The sequence below is a fragment of the Ovis canadensis genome, chromosome 22 (assembly GCF_042477335.2).
Source record: "Ovis canadensis isolate MfBH-ARS-UI-01 breed Bighorn chromosome 22, ARS-UI_OviCan_v2, whole genome shotgun sequence".
Classification (NCBI taxonomy): Eukaryota; Metazoa; Chordata; class Mammalia; order Artiodactyla; family Bovidae; genus Ovis; species Ovis canadensis.
In genome coordinates this window covers 50,801,306-50,821,966 of record NC_091266.1, presented here as the reverse complement: position 1 = coordinate 50,821,966, position 20,661 = coordinate 50,801,306, and the positions used below count along the sequence as shown (strand labels likewise).

Here is a 20,661-nt window from a genome sequence, read left to right as displayed (position 1 = left end):
GAGTTAGCACCAAGGGAATGGCAAACCACTCCAGTGTTCTTGCCTGGAGAATTCCATGGACAGAAGCCTGGCAAGCTACAATCCATGAGGTCGTTAAGAGTCAGACAAAACTGAGAAACTAATACACACATCCGCCTACCTAGAGAATGGAAAGAAATGACAAAGATAAGAAAGGTGAAACCGGATTCTTTACATCTGGTATGAAGTCCTGAACATTCCCACAGTTTCACATGTGTATGAAACTAATCAGCATCAACACAGCAAAAACTTACAGAACTGAACTATGGTATGGAATGCCATCTGTGTTTCAGAATGGTCTCTGGGTGGTAGACAAGCAAGGCAGATGAGAACAGCACTGCCAAAGCCAACTAAATTGTAACTGAATGGGTCTTCGAATCTCAGCACAATGAACAGCCAGCACACTCCTAGGATACACCCAAAAGAAATTAAAATGTGTCCAAAACATGTACACAAAAATTCATAGCAGCATTATTCATAGTAGCCAAAGGATAGAAATAACCCAAATGTCCACCAGCTGATAAACAGGAAAACAAATGTGGAATACCGATATAATGAAATTTGACAACATGCTAAGCAAGAGAAGTCAGGGACAAAGGATCATAGGATTACATGATTCCACTTATGTGAAATGTCCATAAGAAGCAATCTCATAGAGAAAGTAGATTAGCAACTGCCTAAATTAATGGAATTGGTGGGTAAGAAAATGGAGAGTACCTACAAATGGGTGTGGGTTTCCTTACAGGGTGATGAAAAAGTTCTAAAACTAGAGAGTGCTGATGGCTGCACCACTCTTTGAACATAGTAAAGACCAATGAATCATATACTCTAAAATGGTATTATGGTATGTATGAATATTATGGCTATAATTTATAACTCAATAAAGCTGTCACTTTTTAAAAATCAGCTACATCATATATGCCGAAATGAGCTGACTGCCTCCTAGAACAGAATATTTAAACAGGAACAAGAGTCTCATACACAGTACTCCAAATAATTCAGAATACAATCCAAAATTACTTTATAAAATATATAAAATCTCAACTCACTTGAGAAGAGATCAATCAGCAGGTACCATTACTAATATGTCAAAGATCCTGGAATTATCTGTCAAGAATCTTAAAGCAGTTATCAGAAAAATGGCCTAACAACAGATACAAACATTTTTGAAACAAATGTAAAAATAAAAGTTTCAGCAAAGAAACAGAAGACATAAAGAAGAACAAAATGTAAAAATATAATAAATTAAACTTCTCATAAAAACTCACAAGATGGGCCCAAGAGCAGAATACAGAAGATAGAGGAAAGAATCAGTGAACATAAAGACACATAAATAAAAATCATCCAATCTGAATAGATAGAAGAGACTGAAGGAAATGAACAGAGCTGTACTGACCTAAAAGTTAATAACAAAATGGTTCACATTTGTCTCATTGGAATCGTGGGAGAATTAACCAGAGAGCTGAAAAAAATTTCTGAAGAAATGAACTTTTTGCAAATTTTGAAAAAGATACAAGCTTACAAGAAGCTGAGCAAATAATAAAGTAAAATCAAAGAATTGTACATCATAACCAAATTTCTGAAAACCTAAGCGGAAAAAAAAGACAAAGGAAGATGACATAGTACCTAAAGGAGAATAACAATTTAAATGACAACAGATCCTTCATCAGAATCCTTGGCATCACTCACTATCTTAAATACTCCAGTTCTTAGGCAAAAGAGTGCTCAGTCACTCACTCGTGTCCAACTCTTTGTGACCCCATGAACTGCAGCCCTCCAGGCGCCTCTGCTCATGGGATTTTCCAGGCAAGAATACTGGAGTGGGTTGCCATTTCCTTCTCCAAGACAAAAGAGATATGATCAAATTTTTCTTCTATCAAACAAACTCTGGCAGCAGTACAGGATAAATTAGCAAGAAGAAAAAAAAAAAAAGAATCAGAGAGATTAATCACAGGGCTACTGCAACACCTCAAGAAAGAAAACTTTAGGACCTGCCAAAAATGGCCAGAGAGATGGCAAGGATGGCCAAACCTGGAGAGAACGGCAGCAGTACATACAAGGGTAGATCAATCTTAAGAGAAATTCTGTCTCTTCAACAGCAAGAATAACTGGCCTAAAGTGTCCTTTCAAGACAAAAAGTGTGGGAGGAATCATAAGAAAGAGGAGAAGATGGAGATATTCCAATTTTGTATATGAATCCACGGAAGACTCAGGCTCAATCTGAACTGCTAATGTGTGGGACAGACCCAAAAGCAGCTTAACAGAGGCTTTGAGAACTGATATAAAATTTAAAATATTGCAAAGTTTCAGAGTAATCCCTGAGTCGCATGTGTGCATTCAGATCAAAAGGCTTTGAAAACAGAACTAAGATTAGAACCACTGGCCTCCGAAAGTACGATACAGAATTTGCTGCTGCTGCTGCTGCTGCTAAGTCACTTCAGTCGTGTCCGACTCTGTGTGACCCCCATAGACGGCAGCCCACCAGGCTCCCCTGTCCCTGGGATTCTCCAGGCAAGAACACTGGAGTGGATTGCCATTTCCTTCTCCAATGCATGAAACTGAAAAGTGAAAGTGAAGTCACCCAGTCGAGTCCGACTCTTAGCAACCCAATGGACTACAGCCTACCAGGCTCCTCCATCCATGGGATTTTCCAGGCAAGAGTACTGGAGTGGGGTGCCATTGCCTTCTCGGAGAGAATTTGCTACTTGTATCTAACTGGTGGGTTGCCCTACTATATAAATACAAATAAACAGACAGGGCTTTTCAGGTGGCTCAGTGGTAAAGATTCTGCCTACCAAGGCAGGAGATGCAGGTTTCACCCCTGGGTCAGGAAGATCCCCTGGAGGAAGAAATGGTAAGCCACTTCAGTATTCTTGCCTGGGACATCCCATGGACAGAGGAGCCTGGCGGGCCACCATCCAGTGTTGAAGAGAGTTGGACATGACTGAGCACATGACCACCATCATCAAATAACTAAATAAATCAGTATTCTCCAGGACCAGAACCTACATACCATCCAGAAGACATCCAAAACCACTCAACATCCACAGAACTAGGACCATGTGACAAATTCTCAATGGAAGAGAAAATCAACAGATATCAATCCTGAGAAAATCCAGAAATTGGAATCATCAAAGATGTTAGCTATTATAACTGGACTCCATGAGGTAAAGGCACTTAAATGAAATGGGAAGAAAAATTTTTAACAGAAAAAAACAATTCATAAAAAAGAACACAACAGAAACGTTAAGACTGGAAAATATATCTTAAATTTTAAAATGACTAGATGGGTTCAAAAGCAGAGTGACTACAGAGGCAACAGTCAGTGAAGCTGATGATAGAAATTATACAATCTAAAGAAAGAAAAAAAAAGAACAGAGCCTCAAGGATTCGTGGTACTAAAGTTTAATATTAGTATCACTTAAGTCCCAGAAAGAGAAGGGCAAAAGACTGGTGTAGAAAAATATCTTTCAAGAAATAATGCTTTTAAAAAAAAATCCTTGTATTTAGTGAAAGACAGAAATATAAATTCAAGATGCTCAGCAAACCCTAACCAGGGTAAATTCAAAGAAAGCTACACCCAGATACATCAGAATCTGAACTGCTAAAAACAGAAGATGTATAAAAAGCTTAAAAGTAAGTAGGAAAAATGGAACTGGACATACAGGGGGAAAACAATTAGAACAGAATGACTGCAGACTTCTCATCAGAAACCATGAAACCTAGAAGACAGTCAAGCAACATCTTTAAAACACTGAGAGAAAAGAACTGTCAACCCAGAATTGTGTACTTGGGAAAAATATCCTTCAGTAAACAAGGCAAAATAAAGATATTCGCAGAACAGACTACCACTCCAGTATTCCTGGGCTTCCCTTGTGACTCAGCTGGTAAAGAATCTGCCTGCAATGTGGGAGACCTGGGCTCGATCCCTGGGTTGGGACGATACCCTGAAGAAGGGAAAGGTTACCCACTCCAGTATTCTCACCTGAATTCCATGCACTGTACATGGGGTCACAAAGAGTCAGACACAATGGAGCAACTTTCACTTTCACTTTCAGAACAAGGAAAACTAAGATAGTCCATTAGCAGCAGTTCTGCTCAAAAGAAAAGCAAAAGGAAGCAATTCAAACAAAAGGGAAATGACCCTAGCAGGAAATTTATATCTTGAGAAATAAAGACCAAAAGAAAGAGCAGATATACGAGAAAATATATAAAGACTGTTTTCCCCTTCTTGGATTCTTTAAAATATATATGATTTTTTAAAGCAAAATTTATACCTTTATCTGATGGGATATGCCATACATGTAGATGTGAGATATATCTGCATATATACACCCACTGCAGTATTCTTGCCTGGGACATCCCATGGACAGAGGAGCCTGGAAGGCCACCATCCACAGGACTGCAAAGAGTTGGACATGACTGAGCATATATATATATATATATATATATATGACAATTATAACAAAGGTCAGTGGATGAGGATAAATGGACCTATGTGATCCCAAAATTTCTTAATTCTCCTAAAGTAATATAAATATTAACTCTGAATACACTATAAAAAGCTACCTATGCATATTGTAATCAGTAACACACTAGCATAACCACTAGAAAATAATACAAAGACAAACACCCAAAGGGACAATGGAAAATTTAAATAGAATGCTAAAAGATATCTGGATACATTAATGTAAACAGCCTCAACAGACCAATATAAAGACAGAGATTATCAGACTGGATTATATATATATATTTACATATGCATACATACATATACTTAGGTCAGGAAGATCTCCTGGAAAAGGAAATAGCAACCCACCCCATTATTCTTGCCTGGAAAAGCCCACGGATAGAAGGAGCCTGGTGGGCCACAGTCCATGGGGTCACAAAAAGTTGGACACAACTTAACAACTAAACAACACAACCACATACATAAAAACACACATTATTCTTTCCAAATCAAAAAAGATACATAAAGCAAACAATAAGCAAAACTACTGTGGCTCTTAAGGTCAAAGTAGACTTCAAAGTAAAAACAATTACCAAAGAAAAACAGGAAATTATATAATGATGAATGGGTCAGTTCACCAAAAAGACATAACAATTCTAATCGTGTATGTGTCTACCAAAAAAGCTTCAAAATACAAGAAGCAAAACAGACAGAAAGGAAAGGAAACAAACAGATAAATCCATAAATAAAGTTGGAAATTTCAACACTCCTCTTTAAGTAATCAACAGAACAAGTGGACAGAGTATCATTAGGGATATGAAAGAGCTGAACAATTTAAACAACCAACTCGACCATCTTGACTTTTCTGTAAAAGACTCCAATCAACAACAAAACGTACATTGTTTCACCTGCACATGCAACATTCACCACAACAGACCATATTAAGTCCAAAAACAAGTCTTAACAAATTTATGAAAACTGGAATCATACAAGGTACATTTTTTTTAACATAGTAGGATTAAACTAAAAATAAATAAGAGAAAAAGATCTTGTAAATTCCCAAATATTTGGAAATTAAACAAAACACTTCTACATAAGCCAAAGAGAACGTCTCAAGGTAAACTATAACTTAGTTTAATGACACTGAATAAAATCAAAGTACTGCATATCACAATATACGAGATTCAGCTAAAGCAGTGCTTAGAAGAACATGTATAGCATTCAAATACTCTTCTTGAAAGGAAGAAATATCTCAAATTAATGACCAAAGCTTTTCATCTTAAGAAAAGCAAATTAAAACCAAAGGAAGCAAGGAATTCCCTGGTAATCCAGAGTTTAAGATTTGGGGTTTTCACTATTGTGGGCCTAGGTTTAAAAATAACAAAAAAAAAAAAGGAAGCAGCAAGCAATGAAGCTGAAAACAGAAAAACAAACATCAGGAATCAATGAAACCAAACACATATTCTTTGAAAAGACTGACAACATTAATAAACGTCCAGCCATTCGAAGCAGGAAAAAAGAAGGGAAAAAAACATAAACTACCAATATCAAAAATTGAAGAAGAAATATTAAAAACCCCACACACTTTAAAAGGATAAGGAAATATTATGAACTTTATGTCCATAAATTTGAAAACTTAGATGAAATGGACTCATTTTTGTTAAGGTACAATATGCCAAAACTCACTTAAGAAATAGATAAAATGAATATCCCTGCACCTGTAAAAGAAATTGAGTTCACAGCTGTAAGCCTTCCACAAAGAAATTACAAGCCCAGATGGCATCACTGATGAATCTGTCAAACATTTGTGAAAAAAGTAATACCAATTCTACATACATTATTCCAGAAAACATAAGAAAAAGCAATTTCTAACTCACTTTATAAGGTTAGCATTGTACCATGATAAGGAAATCAAAGATGTTACAAGAAAATTACAGACCAATCTCTCTCATCAACACATAAGCAAAAATCCTCAACAAAATATTATCAAATTAAATCCAGCAATATATAAAAAGTGTTCAGTTTAGTCACTCAGTCATGTCCGACTCTTTGCGACCCCATGAATTGCAGCACGCCAGGCCTCCCTGTCCATCACCAGCTCCCGGAGTTCACCCAAAATCGTGTCCAACGAGTCGGTGATGCTATCCAGACATCTCATCCTCTGTCGTCCCCCTCTCCTTCTGCCCCCAATGCTTCCAGCTTCAGGGTCTTTTCCAATGGGTCAACTCTTCGCATGAGGTGGCCAAAGTATTGGAGTTTCAGCTTTAGCATCAGTCCTTCCAATGAATACCCAGGACTGATCTCCTTTACAATGGACTGGTTGGATCTCCCTGCAGTCCAAGGGACTCTCAAGAGTCTTCTTCAACACCACAGTTCAAAAGCATCAATTCTTCAGCGCTCAGCCTTCTTCACAGTCCAACTCTCACATCCATACGTGACCACAGGAAAAACCATAGCCTTGACTAGACGGACCTTTGTTGGCAAAGTAATGTCTCTGCTTTTGAATATTCCATCTAGGTTGGTCATAACTTCTGCACCATCTGCATCATCTGCAGTGATTTTGGAGCCCCCCAAAATAAAGTCTGACACTGTTTCCACTGTTTACCCATCTATTTCCCATGAAGTGATGGGACCAGATGCCATGATCTTTGTTTTCTGAATGTTGAGCTTTAAGCCAACTTTTTCACTCTCCACTTTCACTTTCATCAAGAGGCTTTTTAGCTCCTCTTCACTTTCTGCCATAAGGGTGGTGTCATCTGCATATCTGAGGTTACTGATATTTCTCCCAGCAATCTTGATTTCAGCTTGTGCTTCTTCCAGCCCAGCGTTTCTCATGATGTACTCTGCATATAAGTTAAATAAGCAGAGTGACAATAGACAGCCTTGACGTACTCCTTTTCCTATTTGGAACCAGTCTGTTGTTCCATGTCCAGTTCTAACTGTTGCTTCTTGACCTGCATACAGGTTTCTCAAGAGGCAGGTCAGGTGGTCTGGTATTCCCATCTCTCTCAGAATCTTCCACAGTTTCTTGTGATGCACACAGTCAAAGGCTTTGGCATAGTCAGTAAAGCAGAAATAGATGTTTTTCTGGAACTCTCATGCTTTTTCCATGATCCAGCGGATGTTGGCAATTTGATCTCTGGTTCCTCTGCCTTTTCTAAAACCAGCTTGAACATCAGGGAGTTTACGGTTCATGTATTGCTGAAGCCTGGCTTGGAGAATTTTGAGCATTACTTTACTAGCATGTGAGATGAGTGCAACTGTGCAGTAGTTTGCACATTCTTTGGCATTGCCTTTCTTTATAAAAAGTGTAAACCAAGGAGTTTACCCCAGGAATGCAAGGTTGATTAAACATTTGAAAATTAGTCAATTTAATTCACCAATATTAACACTCAAAAGAAGAAAAATCAAATGACTATCACAACAGATGTAGAAAAAGTCATGCGACAAAATTCAATACCCATTAGTTAGTTCAGTCGCTCAGTGGTGTCTGACTCTTTGCAACCCCATGAATTGCAGCACACCAGGCCTCCCTGTCCATCACCAACTCCCAAAGTTCACTCAGACTCACGTCCATCGAGTCGGTGATGCCATCTAGCCATCTCATCCTCTGTCGTCCCCTTCTCCTCCTGCCCCCAATCCCTCCCAGCCATGACTGTAAATGGAAAAACTCTCAGTTCCTCTCCTCCTGTGTAGAAAAAAATCCAGCTCTGCCCCACAGTGTATTGTTCCCCCTAAGTCTTCATTTCTACTCACACCACCTTCACTTTGGTCACCAAATGTAGGGCAGTATCTCCCCCATTACCAAGGAATTCGGCTGAAGCTCCAATACTTTCGCCACCTGATGGAAACAGCCAACTCGTTGGAAAAGACCCTGACACTGGGAATAACTGAAGGCAGAAGGAGAAGAAGGCAACAGAGGGTGAGATGATGGGATGGCATCACCGAAGCAATGGACATGAACTTGGGCAAACTCCAGGAGATGGTGAGGGACAGGGAAGCCTGGGGTGCTGCAGTCCATGGGGTTGCAAAGAGTCAGATATGACTTAGCGACTGAACAAAGACAATAACCAAGGAACTCACAGACACCAGAAGGGTGTCCCAGAATTCAACTCAATTCTGGAGTTCAACAGGAGACAGCATCAGGTTCCACAGGTTAAGGGTTCAGTCCTATAAAGCTCCTCCCTCAACTCTGACACCAACTGCAATCCCATTTAACACCTAGGCTTCTGACCAACTAGCCATAGGCCGGGGGATCCAAACACCCGCTCCTTGTATTGGATCAGCTTGCTACAGAGGCTCACAGAACTCAAACATTTTATTTACTAGATCACTGGTTTATTATAAAAGTATATGATACAGGAACAGCCAGATGGAAGAGCTACATAGGATAACATATGGGTAATGGGGTTCAGAATTTCCCTGCCCTGCCCAGGCACATCATTCTCCCAGCACCTCCAAGTGTTCATCAACCAAGAAGCTCTCCAAACACCAAACTTTGGGGATTTATGGAGGTTGACCATGGAAAAGAAATGCAAAAAAGCAAAATGGCTGTCTCAGGAGGCCTTACAAATAGCCGTGAAAAGAAGAGAAGCAAAAAGCAAAGGAAAAAAGGAAAGATATAAGCATCTGAATGCAGAGTTCCAAAAAATAGCAAGGAGAGATAAGAAAGCCTTCTTCAGCGATCAATGCAAAGAAATAGAGGAAAAGAACAGAATGGGAAAGGCTAGAGATCTTTTCAAGAAAATTAGAGATACCAAGGGAACATTTCATGCCAAGATGGGCTCGATAAAGGACAGAAATGGTCTGGACCTAACAGAAGCAGAAGATATTAAGAAGAGGTGGCAAGAATACACAGAAGAACTGTACAAAAAAGATCTTCATGACCAAGATAATCATGATGATGTGATCACTAATCTAGAGCCAGACATCTTGGAATGTGAAGTCAAGTGGGCCTTAGAAAGCATCACTACGAACAAAGCTAGTGGAGGTGATGGAATTCCAGTTGAGCTATTTCAAATCCTGAAAGATGATGCTGTGAAAGTGCTGCACTCAATATGCCAGCAAATGTGGAAAACTCAGCAGTGGCCACAGGACTGGAAAAGGTCAGTTTTCATTCCAATTCCAAAGAAAGGCAATGCCAAAGACTGCTCAAACTACCACACAATTGCACTCATCTCACATGCTAGTAAAGTAATGCTCAAAATTCTCCAAGCCAGGCTTCAGCAATACATGAACCGTAAACTCCCTGATGTTCAAGCTGGTTTTAGAAAAGGCAGAGGAACCAGAGATCAAATTGCCAACATCCGCTGATCATGGAAAAAGCAAGAGAGTTCCAGAAAAACATCTATTTCTGCTTTACTGACTATGCCAAAGCCTTTAACTGTGTGCATCACAAGAAACTGTGGAAGATTCTGAGAGAGATGGGAATACCAGGCCACCTAACCTGCCTCTTGAGAAATCTGTATGCAGATCAGGAAACAACAGTTAGAACTGGACATGGAACAACAGACTGGTTCCAAATAGGAAAAGGAGTACGTCAAGGCTGTCTATTGTCACTCTGCTTATTTAACTTATATGCAGAGTACATCATGAGAAACGCTGGGCTGGAAGAAGCACAAGCTGAAATCAAGATTGCTGGGAGAAATATCAATAACCTCAGATATGCAGATGACACCACCCTTATGGCAGAAAGTGAAGAGGAGCTAAAAAGCCTCTTGATGAAAGTGAAAGAGGAGAGCAAAAGAGTTGGCTTAAAGCTCAACAGTCAGAAAACGAAAATCATGGCATCTGGTCCCATCACTTCATGGGAAATAGATGGGTAAACAGTGGAAACAGTGTCAGACTTTATTTTGGGGGGCTCCAAAATCACTGCAGATGGTGATTGCAGCCATGAAATTAAAAGACACTTACTCCTTGGAAGAAAAGTTATGACCAAACTAGATAGTATTTTTCAAAAACAGAGACATTACTTTGCCGACTAAGGTCCATCTAGTCAAGGCTATGGTTTTTCCTGTGGTCATGTATGGATGTGAGAATTGGACTGTGAAGAAGGCTGAGTGCTGATGCTTTTGAACTGTGGTGTTGGAGAAGACTCTTGAGAGTCCCTTGGACTGCAAGGAGATCCAACCAGTCCATTCTGAAGGAGATCAACCCTGGGATTTCTTTGGAAGGAATGATACTAAAGCTGAAGCTCCAGTACTTTGGCCACCTGACTCATTGGAAAAGACTCTGATGCTGGGAGGGATTGGGGGCAGGAGGTTAAAGTGACGACCAAGGATGAGATGGCTGGATGGCATCATGGACTGGATGGACTTGAGTCTGAGTGAACTCCGGGAGCTGGTGATGGACAGGGAGGCCTGGCATGCTGCAATTCATGGGGTCGCAGAGTCAGACACGACTGAGCGACTGAACTGAACTGAACTGACCATGTAGACATCATAGATCATTATCTCTGTTTTCAGCCATTCTCCCTTCTCAAGAGAATGTGGGATAGAGCTGAAGAGTCCAAGCTTCAAACCATGACTTGGTCTTTCTGGTAACTAGCCGTTATCCAGGAGCCAACCAAGAGCCCACCGTGTCACCTCACTGAACAAAACACAGTGCGATCACCAGGGAAATTACAAGGGTTTCAGGAGCTCTGTGTTAGGAACAAAGGTTAAAAAAAACAACATTAGAACACGAGATGCTTCTAGTACTCTTATCACTTAGGAAATTATAAGGGTTTTAAGAACTCTATGCCAGGAACCAGGGTCAGATCAATATACATTTTCTGTTATCACATAATGATCAACTCTCAAAATTAGGAACAGCAGAGAATTTCTTCAACCTAATAAAGGGCATTTATTTAAAAAAAAAAAAAAAGCCTGCAGCTAACATGATACTTCATGTTTAAAGATGTTTAAAGACTGAATGTTTTTCACCTAAGATTGGAAACAACGCAAGGATATCCACTCTTCTCTTATTCAACATCAGGTTGAAGATCCTAGCTAGTGCACCAGAACAAGAAGAAAAACAGGGGATATAAGGGAAAAGGAAGAAGTAAAACAGGTATGACTGTAGCTACTGAAACTGAGTTTAGCAACACTGCAGAAAACTAGGTCAACATACAAAAATCAATTGTTATTTATACATAATGAAGAACTGGAAACTGAAATTAAAAGAAACACTATCAATTATAATAGCATCAAAGAATACAAACTACTTGGGTACAAATCTAACAAAACATGTTCACGATCTGTATCTGAAAAGAAATCAATGAAAATCTAAAGAAAATGAAGAAATATACCTGTTGAAAGACTGGAAAACTCACTATTATCTAGATGTCAATACTACCCAAAATGATCTCTTGAATCAACACAATCTCAATCAAAATTCCAGCTTTTTAAGAAATTGACAAACTGACTCTAAAATTATTTGGAAAAAGCAAATGAACTAGAATAAACAAATTAATTTTCAAAAATAAAAACAGTTGAAGAAATCTCACTATCTAACTTCAAGACTTACTATAAAGATTCAACAGTCAAAAAAGGCATCCACAGAACGACAGACACATGGATCAATGGAACAGAACAGAATCAAGAAACAGATATAGCGATGACCAACTAATTTTCAATGGAGCAAAACATCCATGAAAACAGGATAGCCTCTTCAACAAATGCTCACTCCATAATGAAAAGGGGATCAATCTACCAATAGGATATAAGATATGACTACAGAGAAATAGATAATTACAAAGTTATAATTGAAGATTTCAATATGCCTTCTCAATAACTGACAGAAATAGAAAATCAGAGAAGTTTTAGAAATCTTGAACAAAACTATCAACCAACTTGACCTAATTGAAATTTACAGAACACTCCCCCATCAATAGCACAATACACACTCTTTTCACATGCACAAGGAATATTTACCAAAGTGAACAATACTCTAGACAATAAGTTTAAGTGATATTCATACAGCCTTATACATATTAAATAAATTGAACTTCTAGCTCTAACTATTAGATGAACTGAGTTTATATTAAATAAATTAAATTCAAACTTAAAGAATTAACTCCAAGTTCTTGAGGGCTTCACTGGTGAATCCTACCAAACATGTAATGAAGAAATAATGTCAGTTCTACACAAACTTTCCTGGCATATTGAACAGGAAGGTCCCAGCTCATTCTATGAGGCCAGCATTACCCTGACTCTGAAACCAGACAAAGTTACTACAAGAAAAGAACAAAACAATATCCTTCCTAAACATATACACAAAAATTCTTTTAAAATTTTAATAAATCAAATCCAAAGAATACATAAAAAGAAAAATATATCATTTCTGATGAGGTTCATCCCAGGAATGGAAGGCTGGTTTAATATTCAAAAATTAAGCAATATAATTCATGTTAAGCTTAAAGTGAAAAATTATCATCTCAATAGATGCAGATTCCAATCTCAACTCAATTCCAATAAAAACTCTCAGAAAACTAAGAATAGAAGGGAACTTCCTCAATGTGATAAAAGGGATTTACAAGAAACTTACACATACTATCATATTTAACGGTTAAAGACTGAATATTTTCCCCTTAAATCAGGAACAAGACACAGTCAACTACTCCTTATCACCTGTATATATCACTATAATGGAGGTTCTAGCCAGAGAAATAAGGCAACGAAAAGAAATGAAAGGCATCCAGATTGCAGAGAAAGGGCTTAAAGTATCTTTATTTGCAGACAACATAATCAAGTTTGTAGAAAATCATAAGGAATCTACAAAAACTACTACTACTACAAACAAATAATTTTAGCAAGATTTAAGGATACAAAATCAAAATACAAAAATGGAGGGAGGGTGTAAAATGAATTGGGAGATTAGGGTTGACACATATACACTTTGAGGAGAAGGAAATGGCAACCCACTCCAGTTCTCCTGCCTGGAAAATCCCACGGACGGAGAAGCCTGGTGGGCTACAGTCCATGGGGTTGCGAAGAGTCGGATACGACTGAGCGAGTTCTCTTTCACTTTTCACTTTCATGCATTGGAGAAGGAAATGACAACCAACTCCAGTGTTCTTGCCTGGAGAATCCTAGGGACGGGGGAGCCTGGTGGGCTGCCATCTCTGGGGTCGCAGAGTCGGACACGACTGAAGCAACTTAGCAGCAGCAGCAGCAGCATATACACTTTGATACCGTGTATAAAATAGACAATTAATGAGAACCTACTATATAACACAGGGAACTCTACTCAATGCTCTGTGGTTATCTAAATGGGAGGAAATCAGAAAAAGAGGGGATATATATACACATATAGCTGATTCATTTTACTGTACAGCAGAAACTAAATGCAGAAGTAAATCAAAACGGACTCAACTTAAATGCAAAGCATAAACCTACAAAAATTCTAACAAAAAAAAAGAATTAAAGAAAATCTTTCATTTAGGCAAAGGTTTCTTAGATACTAACACACACACACAAAAACAAAATCCATAAAAGGAAAAACTTGAGAAGCTGTAATTCATTAAATTTAAAACTTCCATCCATTGAAAACTGTTAAGAGAATGAAAAGATAAGCCCCAACATGCAAGAAAATATTTGCAAATGACGTATCTTATAAGGAAATAGTATGCATAATATGTAAAGAACTTATAAAAATCAATATTAAGAAAAAAACAATTTTTAAAATGTGCAAAAGATCTGAACAGACACCTCACCAAATGAAACTACAGATGGCAAGTAAACACATGACAATATATTCAACATCATTAGTCATTGAAAGTTAAAGGAAAGTCGCTCAATCATGTCTGACTCTTTGCAACTCTATGGACTATATAGTTCATGGAATTCTCCAGGCCAGAATACTGGAGTGGGTAGCCTTTCCCTTCTCTAAGGGATCTTCCCAACCCAGGTATCGAACCCAGGTCTCCCGCATTGCAGGCGGATTCTGAGCACGGAAGAACTGATGACTTCAAACCGTGGTGCTGGAAAGACTCTTTATAAAGAGTCCCTTGGACAGCAAGGAGATGAAATCAAGTCAATCCAAAAGGAAATCAACCCTGAATATTCACTGGAAGGACTGATGCTGAAGCTCCAACACTTTGGCCACCTGACTCGAAGAGCCCGACTCACTGGAAAAGACCCTGATGCTGAGAAAGATTGGAGGTAGGAGGAGAAAGGGACGGCAGAGGATGAGATGGTTGGATGACGTCACCAACTCAATGGACATGAATCTGAGCAGACTCCAGGAGATGGTGATGGACAGGGAAGCCTGGCATGCTGCCGTCCATGGAGCTGCAAAGAGTTGGACGCAACTGAACAACAACAAGGAACTTTTGAGAGTGACTAATATTTTTAGGATCTTGACTGTGATCATAGTGTAAGAGGGGCATACGTACATCAAAACTTTTTAAATTGTAGTTTACTGCGTGTCAATTATACCTTGATAAAGCTCTTAAAAATAATTTTTTAGAAAAAAATTTCAACTCTAATTATTCACTTTCAAAGTGCTACAAAGGAAAAACAGTGCTATAAGAGTATATAATGAGGAGTCATGTAGTCTGAAGAATTAGAAAAGCTTCCTTCAGACACTAGGATATGCTAAAATTTGAAGGACGCTTAGTAATCAGTCAAGCAAAGACCACACAGGAAAGAGGGCTCAGAGATGTAACAGTATGTGTGAAATGCCCTGAGTCCAAAAGCAATGTGGCACTTTGAAGGCACTTTAAAAGGCAGGCAAGCTGGAAGAATGAGTCAGTCATCTGCTAAAGGAACCAAATTATGCAGACACATGGTCTTGAAAACCATGCTACTCCAAGTAACTTATCAGTTGGGGATCTCAGAAACACTCAATTTAAATTACTATAAAATTCCATTGTGTGATTTTCATAGTTTAATAACATGAAAAGAACCCATGCATATAAATTACATATTAGAATCTTAGTTTGAAATAAAGTCTTGGGGACAGGGAGCATTCAATTTAAACATCATAGTTATTGATAGCCTCTCTATTATTATTAAAAAGGATTCCAAATGATGTATGTGTATATACACACATATATTGGGGAGTTTTAGCAGTTACTTAGGAAAAATATTTACACATTTAACCCTACTGCTTCCTATTTACAACAGTAACCTCACTCCTGGTAGTATATCTTCATTTTGCTATTAAAATAGGAATAGATTACTTCTATCATAAACATGTGAAATTCATCATCCATATTTGACTGATCAAAGAGGTTCAAAAAAATCTGCATACATTAAACATACAGCAAGATTTAATAGATGATTAGGAATATTCAATAAATATACTTTAATAATAAATTTAAATTTATAAAATATTTAGAATATAATGAGGTATTTTCCAGTCTCAGAACATTAATCTCAGCTATTTTCTTTACCTAAGAGAAGTTAGAAGTCTTAGGTTCCTAAGTCATATAAGCAAATAAATGTCCAAGTATGAACTCAAATTATAAATTTATATAAACATAAATCTCAACTATGCTACAAAAATAATTCTAAAGACCTAGCTTATAACAGAGTATTATTCATTCAAATAGAGTTTGTAGCAAAATGCTTTCTAGCCCAATATTATACAATGCTGCACAAGTAAATGTAATTCAAATTTGCATATATTTCATATATCATAGCTCTTGCCTGGAAAATCCCATGGACAGAGGAGCCTGGGGGGCTGCAGTCCATGGGGTCGGAAAGAGTTGGACACGATTGAGCGACTTCACTTTCAGTTTTCACTTTCACCCATTGGAGAAGGAAATGGCAGCCCACTCCAGTGTTCTTGCCTGGAGAATCCCAGGGATGGTGGAGCCTGGTGGGCTGCCGTCTATGGGGTCGCGCAGAGTCGGACACGACTAAAGCGACTTAGCAACAGCAGCATATATCATATCCTTGATTACTGTATTTCAAATTGGCACTGTCCTTTCTGATTCTCAGTCCTAAGTCTTTCAGTCTAGCTTTGGCTAAAGATCGGTGTTCATTCTGTTTTACCTAGCTGAGGAATGGCCTATAATCTGAGAGTTTTATTCTTTTCAAATGGAAACAGAAGGCTGAAATCAATCCTAAGAGAACTGAAGCACCACTTTTGATAACATATTTGCTGCTGCATTTCTCCCCCCAAACATCAATCTTCCCTTCTAAAGTAGCATTTGAAGAATACTCATTCCCTAGTGAAATCCCTACACTAGAAAAAAAGAGCTAAGTTACCATGGAACCAGCCAATTAATTTTGACACCTGCTTACCAAGATTGATCATTTTTGATGTCTGTGTGTAAGGCTGCTATCCTTCAGTTTAGTAAAAGATTTTCAAGATAATTAATGAAGTCAGAATTTCCAGTTAAAAGTCTTTCCCACTGTGTTATTACTTCAAATATTGGATAAAACAAGCCAACATTCTGAAAGAAACCTTTCTTAGCTTAGCAGGTACTTTACCAGGCAGAAATCTTTTCTTCTAAATTGATTTGTCCCTTTAACATTAAATACTTCTTTACCCTAAGAGTATATATAACAAAACACAAAGAGTTGTACCAGTTATATTTACTCTAATTAATAGCTGGTACTCCACAGAGAATGAAAAAGTACTTACTAAGAGAGTACAATGAATCATAGGAAATAGCTTCCAAGGAAATGAATATTCAATGATTAGTCAAGGGTTTATTGTTATTTAACTACATCTATATTTTTAAAAAACTATTCCTCATTTACTCGCTAATGTACTGTTTATGAACAACAACCATCTCTCTATATTATTTAAGCCGGTTTTAACTTGATCTGTGACCTTTCCTACTAACGGGGACAATATCTGCTAGTGAGGTTACAGGCTGCTGATCTAGCTGATTAACAATTCCACTTCTATACAATGTAGACAGAGGCTTCTCAGGACTGCAGCAATTTTTGTCCTCTTTAGACAAACAGAGCAATTCCAACCAAAGGCCAATGTCCCAAATTACATATGAATCAGGCAATCTTTGTAAAAACGGATATAAAAAATGTATGTGGCTTTTTAATTACTACCAGTTTCTATGTTCAAAATCCTCTCTTGCCAGGTAAAGAGGCTGGGCTGGCTGTTTCCATCAAAGCAAAAGTTTAAGAACACTTAAGTAAAACAGACTACTAACAAGCCCAGTTCAAAACAGTATCTTTGTGGGTCTTGAAACATTTTTTAAAACTTTTAATTAGTAACTCTACTAAATTTTTAAAAGTATTTTAAAAAACAAGAGTGTTACACTAATTTGTGAAATTACGAAGCTAGGAAACATTTCAACTTACTTCTACAAAAGAATTTCATAAACCTTCATTCTGAGGTTTCACTTCCAAAATCTTGCTGTAACTTAAACAGTAAGATCTACTTAAATTTAAAAGTCCTCTTTTAAAAAATACATTTTTACAAGAAGGTTTCAGGGACTCGTCTTAACCGGTAAGTTTAAAAAAAAAAAAAAAAGGAAAATACACTGTTTAAAACTCCCAGGCAATTTTCTTTTGATACGTAGGTAAAGTGAACCATCGGCTTCCCTGGTGGCTCAGTGGTAAAGGATCCATCTGCCAATGCAGAAGGCACAGGTTTGATCCCGGGGTGGGGAGGATCCCCTGGAGAAGGAAATGGCAACCCCCTCTAGTACTCCTGCCTGGGAAATCTCATGGAAAAAGGAGCTTGGTGGAATATACAGTTCATGGGTTTGCAAAGAGTCTGGTCACAACTTGGCAACTAGACAACAACAAAGGGGAACCATATTCTCATCTTTGCCTTAGAACCCAAGAGACACTCCACTTAGCTTTGGCTATCACTATGACAATAAGTAACCCACAGAATGCAATTTCTGAGCCACTAACCCAACCAGCAAACTTGATCTGAACTATCTGGATGACACAGAAGTTGACTTACTTAAGGACTGTTCTGTACAAGTTATCAGATGGATACCCTATTGGTCTCAAGTATTTTATTTGCAGCTGCCCCACACTCATCCATTTCTTTTCATATCAGGCAGCGACGCAATACACATGAGCCAATGGGGGACAAGTATTTTTACTGCTGTAAAGCAAGCTCCTTTAGGGCCTTAAGCTTCCAGAAAACCGAAGTGATGCTTCCACACAATAGCTGATAGTTAAATAACCAGTTAGGAATATCTATTATCGCCACCATATTATGAAGTCCAGGTATTTCATCCCTTTATCTAACTCAAAATCACTCCGTATTTCTCAATACAATATTCTTTTCGCACAATTCAGCACAGTAATACTGGCTAAAAGTAAACGTTCTGGAGTTAGGCTGGCTGATTTGGATCACAATTCTGCCATCAGTACTGTGTAATCTTTGGCAAATTACTTAAATTCATTACCACGATTTCTCTCTGTAAAACCTAGGAATCCTAGTAACTCAGGAACTCTTTGAAGAACAAATGAGATAACCCATGTAAGGCACTCAGAACAGTATCTGGCACATAGTAAGGTCATCATAAATTCGACTTATGATCACTGTTACTAAATACACTAACAAGTTAGCAGGGGTTACCTCTAGAGAAGGGAGTAGGCTGGGGAAGAGGGAGATACCGGCAGACCAGAACTTTTAACCTTTACACTTCTGCACTGTTTGAACGCTTCACAATGCGGAAGTATTTCATGACTTACGTGCATCATTTTTTATCAAAAAACAGTGTCCGCTAACAAAATGGTGTTTGGCACCGTAACTGAGTGAGAAATTTTTGACGATCAGGGAAAAAGACGGGCAGCGGACAGGTGGACCACCCGGAGTGGCTTCGCGTCCACGGCGGTCGGTGCCGGGCGCTGGGCGCAGGGTCGGGATCTCCGAGGCGCGGGGCCCGGAGGAAGGCAGCGCTGGGGGCCGCTCCCAGCCCCGGGACCCCGGACCAAGAAGGGACGGGGGTGGGGGGGAGGCCGCGACGCTGCGGGGCAAGGCTGAGGTTCGGGGTCCGGCGAAGGCACTTACTTGAACCTGCCCTGGCAGTGCTGGCACTGGTCGCCCACCCAGCCCGGGTCGCAGAGGCAGGTGGAATTGACACAGCGGCCCGAGAAGCAGGAGCCGGTCCTTTCGCAGGGTTTGGACTGGGACACCTGCGCGTAGAGCGCCAGGTAGATAAGGCCGTAGCACAGCAGCCAGCTGTTCCCGTCCAGCAGCCAGGAGGAGGCGCCCCCGCCGCCGCCGCCGCCGCCGCCTGCCGGCCGAGCCCTCCACGGCCCCGGGGCCGCCGGCTGCGGGGGGCCAGTGCGGGCCCGGCCCCCCGGCTCCATATTCCCGAACGCCCCGGGCCGGCGGGGCTGCGCTCGCGGGCGCCGACAGGGATGCTCCAGAGGGGAAACCCGGCCGGAGAGGAAAACCCCGCGCCGCCGCCGCCGCCGCTCCTCCTCCTTCTCACCGGCGCCTGCCCCAGTCCCGCTCCCCGGTCCGGACGGGCAGATCCCAGCCGCGCTCGCCTCCGCTCGGCTCCCTGCAGTCGCGCTCGGGCATCGCCTCTCCGTCCGCTGACCTTGTCCGCTGCAGGCCGAGCCCACCGCCGCGGCGCCCCGGACCGGGCCGGAAGCGGGGACCTGCGGGAGGGGGAGGGGACCCCGCGCGCGGCCCCGCCTCGCCCGCCGCTCGGGCCAACAGCCTGGGCGCCCCGCCGCGCGCGCCCGGGAGGGCGGGGGGCCACGGGAGCCCCCCCCGAGGTGGGCGCGCCCACCGCGGGAGGGGGTACTCGGGAAGCGGGGCTTCAGCCTCGTCCCGCCCGGCCGGCCTTCGGCGGCCCTCCAGCAGCCATCTGCTCTCCGGTGCCGCTTTAGCCAGACGCCAGGGCTGCCTCTAGGGCCCGCAGGGTGCGGGGCCACCTCCCGCTCGCGCGCGGGCCTCCGCTCCTCCCCGCCGGGCCCTGCGCGTGGTCTCGCCCCGCCCCTACAGGGACCCGGGACTGCCCCCCGCGCGCGCTCGCGCGCCCACCCCTCCCGGCCCGCCGCGGGAGGGGAGACCGGCCCCCCCAGGTGTGGCTCCCAGCGCCCGCGGTGCCTTTCCCCTCGTGGCCCCGGGCACCCCGGCCCCCGCGCCTCCGGATCTCCCCCCGCACCACCCCCGCGACACCCCGCCGCAAACGAAAGATCAGAGCGGGACCGGCTTCGCAGCTTCAGCAGAAAAGAAACCCTTCCCGGCCACTGTCTACAGTGGTAAAAGTGCAGCGTTTTTCCCCCTGCGCTCCCCCCGCCCCTTCCTCCGTC

The 20,661-nt window shown here is 41.0% G+C and overlaps 1 protein-coding gene across 2 annotated transcripts in view; it reads right to left on the bottom strand.

Moving 5' to 3' along the window:
• Window positions 1-20,304, bottom strand: part of ATRNL1 (attractin like 1) — an 809,337-nt gene extending 789,033 nt beyond the window's left edge. For both annotated transcript variants that reach the window (XM_069567614.1, XM_069567615.1), the window contains exon 1: window positions 19,403-20,304. In XM_069567614.1, the coding sequence (XP_069423715.1) occupies window positions 19,403-19,704 (302 nt within the window). In that variant the 5' untranslated portion in view covers window positions 19,705-20,304. The remainder of the gene's footprint in view (window positions 1-19,402) is intronic.
• Window positions 20,305-20,661: the final 357 nt, after the last annotated feature.